Here is an 11125-nt window from a genome sequence, read left to right as displayed (position 1 = left end):
GCTGTGAATTCTTTCCGGTAAACCTCGTCGGCTGAAGAATCGTTGGAATGCCATTTTGCATGATTTTTTTTGCAAGTTCCTGGTCACTTCGATATGAACGGCTCGTATCGTCAGACAGGTGAATAAGCAACAGTATACTTTCATGGCTAAGTTGATCTGGCTGTAGATTTCAAATGGCCCAAAAACGTCTACTCCGGTTTCCTTGAAGGCTACAGGTTTGACTGAGAATCGGTAGCTCGGAAGATCTGACATCTGAGGCTGGCTGTTGAGTTGTCTCTGTCGTCTGCATTCGTAGCATCTGTTCGAGATCTTCTTCATTACTGTTTTGCATTGAAGAACACAAAAGTTCAACTGAATGATGTGTGTTTGCTGTTCAACTCCAACATGACCATTGATGTTGTGTTGCAGTTCCAGAAAAAGACGAATAATCCTGTTCCTACCGTCTAAGATTATTGGCTTCTTCGTTGCTGTTGAAACTGGTGCGTTGGCTAGTCTGCTATTTGAACGAATGATACCGTCTTCGTCTATCGAAGGTGTCAACTGAATCAATCTACTCCGTTTTTGAATTGGCTTGTTGTGTGCTAGTTGATTTATGTCCTCGTCGAATGATTGTTGCTGAGATAGACGGAAAAGAAAGTTCTCTGCTTCTATGATCTGCTGGTCCCGTGTTCTCGTTTTGTTTCGGAGGTTTTTCATTTTGATGATGACGGCTCTTAGTTTCAACCACTGGCTAAACCTGTTGGCATCAATTAAGTCTTTGTCAATTGGCTGTCGTCGAGGCTTCTGTTCTGCGCTGTTCGAGAAAACAGTTTCGTGTTGTTCATCTGTTGTCAAGTTGTCGCTGGAAGATAGAAGAATCTGTGGTCCTTTTAACCAAAGAGATTTTTCTGTCATTTCTGTTGCTGTTAGTCCCCTCGTTCCTTGATCTGCTGGGTTGTCTTTGGTGTTGACGTAGTTCCACTGATTGGTGTTTGTGAGATCCCTTATTTCGGCAATTCGGTTTCCGATGTACATCTTGTGTTTCAATTTGAAGTTCTTTATCCAACTGAGAACGGTCGTGCTGTCACTCCACAGAAAGAATTTGTCAAACTTGAAATCCATTTCATCCTCAATTGTTTTCTTCAATCTTGCCGCGTAAAGTGCTGCTTGCAGTTCTAGTCTGGGAATTGTTGTTTGACGTAAGGGTGCCACTCTTGTTTTTCCCATGAGAAAACGAGTTGTGGTTTCTTGGTTCCCGGTTGTCTTGATGTATGCTACTGCTGCTGTTGCTTCCAATGATGCGTCGCAGAATACATGAAGTTCCATTGTGTCCCCAAGTGCTGTACCACCTACCAACCTGTTTACCCCTACCGTACCTATCTGTTCCGTTTCATGTACCCAATCTTTGATGGCCTTTTCTTTGTCTCCACCGATAGCTTTGTCCCATTTGCGTCCATGTTTCCACAGCTCTTGCAGTAGAATCTTGGCTCGGATGAGGAATGGCGATATGATTCCCAAAGGATCGTAGAAACTTGACACGAAAGAGAGAAACTTGCGTTGGGTCCAAGTTTTACTGTCCAGGTTCCTTCTGTCTTTCGCTTTGAACATGATTTTGTCTTCGTCTAAGCTCCAGTAAACTCCAAGTACTCTTTGATGAAAACCTTTACTGAAGAGCTCCTCCACTGGTTTGCATAGATCATCTTGCATCTGCTCACAAAACCCACGGCTGTTGCTGCACCATTTTGTCAGGTTGAATTTACCTTTTTTCAGAGTATCCTTGACATCCTTGGCTGTAGTGAATGCTGTGATGGTGTCGCTGAAAGATGCAACCATGTCATCCATGTAGAATGTCCGCTGAATTATCTCCAGAGAATTTGGGTGATCTTCGATGTGGTCTTTGGCTGTCTGTTGCAAAACAAAATTTGCGCAAGCTGGTGAGTCCCTGGCTCCAAAGATGTGTCGTTGGTATTCGTACACCTCTAATTTTGGGCTGTTGGGTTGTCTCCACATGAATCGTAGATAACGTCGGTCCTGTTGCCGTACTCCAATTTGCATCAACATCGCTTCGATGTCTCCCTGGATGGAGATGGCTCCCTGTCGGAATCGTAGCAAAATTCCAAGCTTGTTCCCGAGGAGGTCAGGTCCATCTAAGAGTTTGTCATTGAGGCTTGTTCCGGTTTGTCGTGCGTTGGCATTGCAGATTCTTTGTATTTTGTCGGGTTTGTTTGGGCTGACAAGACCATAGTGTGGAATGTATCATCCTGTATCTTTCTGTCTATGGAAAGGTACTTTTGCAATGTAGCCTTTTTCCAAGTCTGCTTGAATGCCCTCATTGTATTTCTTGTACTGTTCAGGTCTTTTCTGCAGTCTGTTGACAAGATGATTCAGATGTGTCAAGGCTTGTGATCGGTTGTCTGGTAAACTGCTGTCGTCTTTCCAGAGAAGTCCCGTTTCATAACGTCCATCTGCTTGTTTCACGCATGTTGTGTTGAGTATCTTGGTGGCCAACAAAACTTCGGGATCATTTGACTTGGTTTTGGATTCCAATGGAATTGTTTCTGCTTTCCACCAATGAGAAACTTCTTGGTTGAGGTCATTGTCTTGTTCGAGGCAATTGCTGCAAAACAAAGCAGTATGATGCATTGAATGTTGTGTTTTGCTGTCATCCAATACTGTATGGGGTCCAGAAATAGTCCAACCAAGTTTGAAAAGACTTGCGCTTGGTGCTGTCGATGGTCCTTGTTCCACTCTGACTGGTGAGATAAGGTTAATGTTGTCCTGTCCAATCAATACTGTGACTTCGAGATTATCCAGAGTTGGCATATTGACATGTCTAAGGTGGTCATACTTTCTGGCAATGTCTCCCGGGTGCTCCCTCAGCTTTGGCAAATCGATGTTTTCCACAACGTATATCTGTTTGAGGTTGTAGCGTTCCTCGTCTTCCAAATTCGAAATTTCTGTTGTTGTTGTATAACACGATTTTGTGTCTATTCCGTTGGCTCCCTCCCAGACAAGTTGTTGACGTGTTTCTTTCTGAAGGCGTAGTTCGTCGGCTGTCTTCGAGAGAAGTATTGTCAAGCTGCTTCCTGGGTCGATGAAGGCGTATGTTCGAACTTTGTTCTCTTTGTTGTGTAAAATAACTGGCATGACATAGAGAAGATTTGTTGTTTTTGTTGCTGCTGTCGTGTCCTTTGTTTTGCCTGTATCTTTGTTGTTGATGACTGCAAATGAGTTACCATTTCCTCTTGAGTTGCTCAATTGAGAGTTTGTTTGAACAATTGATGTCATTGTTCGTCCGTATCTACTGTTGGCACCGTGTAACATAGTGTTGTGTCGCTGTCCGCATCCTTGCTCCCTGCAATTAGAGGTTGAGGGACAATTTTTGGCTCGATGATTTGCTCCCAAACAGTTTCTGCAAAGGTTCAACTGATAAACCGTTTGTAGTCTTTCGTCTGCTGTCTTTGCTTTAAACGTTGGGCAATGGAATAACTGATGATTACCGTCGTTGAAGACACAAGGCAGAGGCTGGTTGTTGCTGTTGCTTCCCCTTGTTGCTTGAAGCATTTGTGTTGTGCTCCTCTGGTTGTACTGGTTCCTGTTGTTGCTAATGTTGTTTATGTTCTGTGTTGGTTGTTGTTGCTGCTGTTGTTCCCTGTTTGGATGAGTTGGTTGTTGATGAAATTGTCGGGTTCCATTTAAGTTGAAATTTCGTTGATGTGTATCACTGTTTGTGCTGAGACTAGTATTGCTTCGTCCTTGATGCGTTGAGCGTTCATGTGCTTCTGCTATTTCTTTAATCCATTGGTTGAAGTCTGCAAGTGTCGGCTGCTTAATTCTTCGTCGTAAAACAAACTGATTCCATTTGAATTCTTCGCTGTAAGGTAGTTTGTCGGTTGCATGCTTCAAGATTGTCGTGCTGTTTAGATCGGCTTCGAAATTCAGTTCTTGTAATGTCCTTGTCATGGTGTTTATGAATGTGGAAAAATTCACAAATGTCCAAGGAAGAGATGTTGTTGGTGGCCTGTAGTTGATGAGTTTCTCCAACAAGTTGCTAATGATGACGTTTGGATTCCCAAACCGCTGTTTCAGCTCGTTTATTGCATCCTTGTACAGATGTCCGTTGCATGCAAATCCTTCAATGGCTGTTTTGGCTTTTCCAAATACAAGTCCCTGTAGATAGGCGATCTTCTGTCCATCACTGAGCTGAGTGTCTCCAATCATGAAACTGAAACGGCTGTACCAATCTGCCCATTTGCTCGGGTCACCGCTGAACTTCTGAAGATCCATCTTTGGAAGAGCTTCCACATAAGGCGTATAGAATGGAACTGGTTGTGATAACGTCGTTGACAATTGTTGTGGTTGTTCTGTTGGCTGATTGAATGTTTGTGTGTCCCCCATTCCAGTAACTCTGATCTGCTGGTCGTTTAGGCTGCTTGAGTAAGCTAGTCTATCATACCAAAAGCTGTTGAGGTTGTCGCGTTGAGCGGAATTGCTAGTTTCTGGTTGTTCGTTGTGTAAACTTCTGTTAACGAATGTTTGCTGTTGTCCAATTGCTCTAGTGTTGATGTTGTTGTTGGTTGCTGAGTTATCCGCTGTCGAGTCGGCTGTTACTGTTGTCGCGTTGTTGTCTTGTGCGTTGTAGTTTATTGTGGTGTTTTCTTGCGAAAGGTGATTCTGAATTTTAATTTTCATGTCGTCGATGTTGTTCCACGTGTCAGTGATTTTTCCGATGTACTCCTCGTGCTGATCTTCGTCAAGCTGTGAAATCAACTCGTAACTGGTTTCCTCGAACTCCGAAAATGTTTCCGCCGCCTTTTCATGAACATTCTTTGCTGCGTTTATGTTCCCACTGTCAATCAATTCGCTCATGGTTTGCAGGTTCTTCGCAATTTTCTCCCCCATCACCCTGATTTTTGCTTTTAAAACGGGTGGTTGCATGGTTCTGTTCGGCATTGCTGTCAGGAGGTTTGTATTCTGCTTTATGTATTGTGTTGTTGAAATTTTGACTGTGTTGGGGGGTCTTTATTGTCCGGTGGGGGATGGGTCTTGGTCTTTGGGGATGATTCGTGGTCTTTGTCTTTGCCTTTGCCCTTGCCTTTGCCTTCAGGTTGCGCGTTCGAGCTTGGTTAGGGGGGGTCACCAGAAAAAAGTGTGCGGTGTTCCGCCTTCAGTTAATTTTGAATGGGTAGTGTTGGTGGTGCTGCGGCCGGACGTCAGAGAAGCAAACTAATCAGCTTGCTTCATTGACGCCAGTGTTGGTGGTGTTTCAAAAAAGACCCTTGAGTTATAGTTACTTTGGCACGATATGCCTGGGCTACCCTTTGCCCACTGTTGTTCCTTTTCAACAGTTAAAATTTTCTTGAGATTTGCTTCACAAATCTTCTTTTGCTACCGTGAAAAAGTCATCCATTTCCTAACCATTGAATTACATCTATATAATCAACATTATGACTTGGTGTTCAAAGTTACAGTTTTTAGCACGTGCCTCTCCTGGTACAAATAATAATAATAAAAATAATAATAATAGTAAAAATAATAATAACAATAAATTGTTCTCGAGTAGGATGTACAGTTGTTTGCAACACATATGGTACAAATTATGTACCCAAATAACTGTGGGTATAAATTAAGTACCCTAATAATTGTGCTAAAAACTACAGAGCAGCAGACGGTAATCTAATTACTTCGAAACAGTTATAATGTGTAGTCTTTCCATAAGCCGAGGACTCTATTCGGGTTACAGGTAAAAATACTGTGGCTTACTAATTAAACATTTGTTAATGGTGGGCTGAATTAGCATATTGTTATGACATTAACCAGATTGCCCAGCAGATCTCGAAAACTTGTTATCAGCTTCTAACCTGTGCTGTAGACAATTTTCGGACATGTTGTTACCCGAGCCAGCCAGAACAAAAACCAAACTTGAAAATGGTGGCGTTCTGATGTCCGAAGTAGCGCTCGTCATTGTAAACATAACCAGGAACCCAATAACTAAAAAAAAGTCTCTAACAGTTAAACTGAAAATTTTAATGATCGGAATAACCATAGGGACATATTGAGGTCCCGATCCATGGAAAGGCGATGTTCGAACCAACTAGCCCTTTAAAAGACTTCGCCACTTTGATAGTGAAATTCCGGGCCCAAGATTGGTTCAAGTTTTCGAGTTGGAATTTAGCCCGACCCATAACATAACGTTGAAGTATAGACCGACTCAAAATGCGTTACTGGAATTTTGTTGGACATTTTGATCAAATCGGATCTTTTAGATTAAGTCAAAATCAAAATTTTGTCTATGTTTTTAACCTAAGAAAAAATATCTACCCTAAGACTTGAATTTGCAAATATCGCCATTAGACAATTAAAAAGATTTTGTGGTGGCAAATTTTGTCAGCTGCAGAGATATGATTGATGAGTTTAATAATCAGCAACTGGTCTTTACAACTGTCATTAGAAATTTGTTTGTTATTTATTCCCCTAAAAACAGCTTACTGAGTAAAAAACCAAACTTTTTCACGCTGGACCTGAAAATGTAGGTACATTTTTTAGCTCCGCTAAGGCATGTGGCAGGATGATGAATTTTCGGTTATTGAAGTGCTGACCTATGATTGACTCCAATAATTAAGCCTTTTCATACCCGAAACCGATCGACCACACTCTTTTCATAGGCCATATAAGTTGACAACATCTTTTAATAATCTTAACTTTCGATTAATGCAGTTTCAATCAGTCTGGCAATTTGGCATCAGAAGTTTCTGGCATAGAAAGTGTAATCTTACAAATTCAATTACCACAAACTTTTTGAAACGTTCCAACCGACTTCTATGTAGGATTACCTGCTAAAATGGTACTTTAGCTTCGCTCATTTCAAATCTACTGAAACAGACACAGAATCACCCCAAATTATCTACGGTTTGATTAAAGATAATACGAGGCTGAGGAAAAGAAATGAAAACGAAAAGCTTGATTGACGTATCAAAGGAACCTCGTTTATGTCCCGTTCGAGGTGTCACCATCATTCAACGCAAAGTTATGTAAGATAAGCGGTGAATGCGGTGAGATTCCATAAATTCACCGCTTAACTTAGTGGTGATTTTACATAAACTCACCGCTTAGAAAATAGTGTTAAAATTGTGTGAGATCAGAAGTGAAGTCTTTTGTTCAACGAAGTTAAGATACATTTATTAAAAGACGCACGGAAAATTTACCCACGAAAAATCTTGCATCTTTTTTAAAAAAAAAATAGGTGGTGAAACTACCAAAAATCACCACATTTCACCGCTAGAATTTGTCATTCCACCGCTAATCTTACAGAAGTTCAACGCCTATGTTTTACAAAAAGTATATTGATTTGTATAGCGAATTTTGGCTAGATTTTAGTGAGAAGTGGCAGTGGATGAGGTAGTGGCTGACAGGCAGGAAATGAGAGGTTCGAATCAATGCAAGGACGGTAACTTGTAGTAAGCGGTGAAATGTGATGAATTTTTTTAAGTTCACCTCTTACTCTAGCGGTGAACTTACATAATTTCAACGCATTTCACCGTAAAATTATGTACGAAATTTGCGGTAAAAAAACAACTTTTCACCGTTGATCTTACATATATTTCCAATTTTTTTCTCGACCCGGGGATTGGTTGGAAAAGAACTTTTTTCAGGCCAACGGTCTGTCGTAAATTAACAGCTATAGCGATCTTGTTAATGTTCAAATTGAAGAGATCCTGTTACTTATCAGAAGTCGGAAAGTATCTCGTTAATGATCAGGAGGAAGAATTTTTGTTGTCGTTCATACGAAAAGGATCATTTCATTTGTTAGCTCTAAAACATCTGCTTTATGAGCAATAAATGATCGCGATTCTGATACACTCTAAAAAATGTCTAGGTAAATTTACCTGCAACGTTTGCAGGTAAGCAAAATTGCAGGTAACGTTACCTGCAAAATTACCTGCCCTGCAAAAAAATGATGCGCGCAAGTTACCTAGAATACGTTACCTAGAATTTACCTGCAAACTCAAACAACAAAATTATATTAAGTATGTAGCTATAAGTCAAAAAAACATCTTAAAAAATTTTATTGAAGTTTAGATAATATTCCTCAATGGAAGATTAGAAGGAAACAAAGTCAGTCCGAGCAGAAAACTAGAAAAATTCAGCAAAAACTAAAATGCCCTATACCATCTATAATCTTTGCTGTCGGTAACCAGTTTTTGGCGTGCACCTCTTGAATTTTCATTTTCTGTTTACATGGCTAAAACTGAGTGTTCAGATAATAAGGGGTGAGAAAGTATTGTATGAAATTGTGACCACATATCCATTATTTTCCTCTGTATTTTCTCTTGCGGTTTTAAAAAAGACCATTTTGCGATCTTCAAAAACCTATCCATCGACCCCAAAAACATCTCTGTCATAATTGACAACAAGGTTAGTAGCTATCGGTAACCCATCAGACTAAGTGAAGGACCATCAGATATTGTCCAACGACTCCACAACCAAACTTTATATGTTCAATAACGAGAATCGTTATTCAAAGCAATCCGATTCGCAAAACGCAAAAATAAATGTTTATAAGCACAAAATCAAACAGAAAAACCTTCAAATGAGAAACAAGAGACAGTTTTGGGCCATGAAACAAGTTTTGAAATGAATAGAATGTATCCGCTCAGCAAAACTTTTTCGAAGCACAAAATTGGTTTTTGGGGAAACTTGGATCATTTAGGTAAACGTCTACTCTCTAATGCGGTTAGGTTTATGGTTTTCTGTTGTTCCTTTCCCATGGCTCCGGAAAAAATTTGATGTTCTTTTATTTTGGAAATTGGATCTCGGTTGGCCATTCCTTTTTCCGGAGCCTTTGATTAGTTTCAACTCATGTATTATGCATGTAAAACATGTAACTCAGCTTGTAACAAATTGTGCTTTGCCTAATTATAATTGTTTGTGCTTCAAAATGGCCATCCATGATCCTAGTGTCGAAATCCTGTGGGCGCCTTCCCGTTGGTGGTTTTGTATAAGTCGTGTACTATGTACATGGCGAGCTGAGACCCACGTAAAAATTAAAATATAATGGGAAATGCAAAACTGATAATCTGGTCATACCAGGTTTTTTTGCACACCCGACAGAAGCTGCTTACTTATGTCTTTTCAGCCTAATTTTTGCATGTAAATTGATTATGATTTGCAGGTAAATTTACATAGATTTTGCAAGTAAATTGTTCTTTAATGCAATTCACCTAGAATCTACCTGCAAACACATTACAGAATTTTACCTGCAAAAAAAATTTTCTAGGTAAATTTACCGGCAAAAAACATGCGCAAATTGCAGGTAAATTTACCTAGAATTTCATTTTTGCAGGTAAAATTCTAGGTAAATTTAAATGCAATCTACCTAGAATTTGCAGGTAAAAACACCTAGAATTTTACCTGCAAAAAAGTTTTTTTAGGTAAATTTACCTGCAAAAAGCACGCGCAAATTGCAGGTAAATTTACCTAGAACATTTTTTGCAGGTAAAATTCTAGGTGTTTTTACCTGCAAATTCTAGGTAAATTGCATTTAAATTTACCTAGAATTTTACCGGCAAAAATGAAATTCTAGGTAAATTTACCTGCAAATTGCGCATGTTTTTTGCCGGTAAATTTACCTAGAAAATTTTTTTTGCAGGTAAAATTCTAGGAGGGTATAACTGCAAATTCTAGGTAACTTGCAGGAAATTTTACCTAGAATTGCAGGTAATGTAATGTGTTTGCAGGTAGATTCTAGGTGAATTGCATTAAAGAACAATTTACTTGCAAAATCTAGGTAAATTTACCTGCAATTTATAATCAATTTACCTGCAATTTTTTTAGAGTGTAAGACCTTTACTATATAAAAGGTTCATTCCATTAACCCCCCCCCCCCCCCCACCCCACCTCCAGCTTGCAGGTCAGATAATTCATACCCCCAACTCATGGTAAATATAGCATAGTTGGGAGATATCATTTAATCGGGGAGGGCTAAAAGGGGGAAAGATCCATATGACGAGTGGTAGAAAAGATATTTTAATCGGCTTTTCTGACTGGTGCCACCGTTATGCAACTGTTGTGGTTATGTAACAAGAAGTGATCAAAATTATTCCCCAACTGTCATCATCACCCTCCCGATAATAATCAACCACTCCCCGGAGTTTGGTAACTTCTCGATGGCTTTAATAACTTTGTTCAAATATTCGTGAATATGAAAATGAGGGCAATTGGGTTTTGTAAGAAATACACCATATTTATTACCAAAACCCAATGCTTCCATATAAATTAAGCGTTCATTAGTTACGGGTACATATTTTTCTGTTCCTTTATCAACAAAAACAAAAATCTTTGGATCAAAGTTTCTGAAGACTTGTGTGACACTTTTCTTTACCATTGTTTCCCTAACGCGCCCATAAATTTTTTCCGTTTGTGACCCCCCCCCCCCCCCCGCAGTACGTTATGCACCTCCCAGTTACATAGCAGGCGTTATGAAATTAAAAATATGGCATGTGAGTTTTGGGGTTCACATAAAATGCACCCAATAAGCTGAGGTGCATCCACGGAAAAACTGATACCAACCGTTGAAAACGGAACAACTTCATATCTGAACCTTACAAAATTTTGCTGCTGTTGGTTTATTTGTGCTTTAATTTCAAATAAGCGAGCCACCGCATCACCTCTTATCGATTATCACTATCCCCTTATATAAGTTACTATCCTTTTAGGATATAATTTGTATAAATGGAGCAATTGGAATAATCCAACGAATACTTATGTGGTAGAATAAGGTTCGGTGGAAAAACTTTAAAAGGGTAAACCATACTTCTCTATTCTAACGGAAATTGCAAAACTAATTTTTCTCGAAAAATTCACGTACCCGTCAGAAGTGTATGCGGGTTTTCCATATCGAGAACTAAATATTTCTATTAATAAATTTTATCCAGGTCAAGGATCTGTCATATTAGCTTGTATTAAATTTCATTATTCAGCTGCTAATTGTTGTCTCTTATTTGCTTAATTGCTCAACAGATGTGTCCTTGTAATCAGGCCTTGAAAGTGTGTTGCCTTTTTTGTTTGATCAATTAACTGTTGTTTTGTCACCAAACGTAATGGTACCAACCGATGTTATCTCATACGACATAAACAGTAAATAAAC

General features: G+C 39.5%; 1 protein-coding gene across 1 annotated transcript in view; it reads right to left on the bottom strand.

Annotated features, from left to right (window-relative positions):
* Nucleotides 1–11005, bottom strand: part of LOC142350512 (uncharacterized) — a 27585-nt gene extending 16580 nt beyond the window's left edge. The window contains exons 1-2 of the mRNA XM_075402361.1: nt 10847–11005; nt 5841–5970 (exon numbers count right to left, since the gene is read on the bottom strand). Of these exons, the coding sequence (XP_075258476.1) occupies nt 5841–5970; nt 10847–10874 (158 nt within the window). The 5' untranslated portion in view covers nt 10875–11005. The remainder of the gene's footprint in view (nt 1–5840; nt 5971–10846) is intronic.
* Between the last annotated feature and the right edge of the window lie 120 nt (nt 11006–11125).

The sequence above is a fragment of the Convolutriloba macropyga genome, chromosome 12 (genome assembly GCF_964194025.1).
Source record: "Convolutriloba macropyga chromosome 12, txConMacr16.3, whole genome shotgun sequence".
NCBI lineage: Eukaryota > Metazoa > Xenacoelomorpha > Acoela > Convolutidae > Convolutriloba > Convolutriloba macropyga.
Note: the sequence above shows the minus strand (reverse complement) of the source record. Positions and strands in the feature narration are given on the sequence as shown.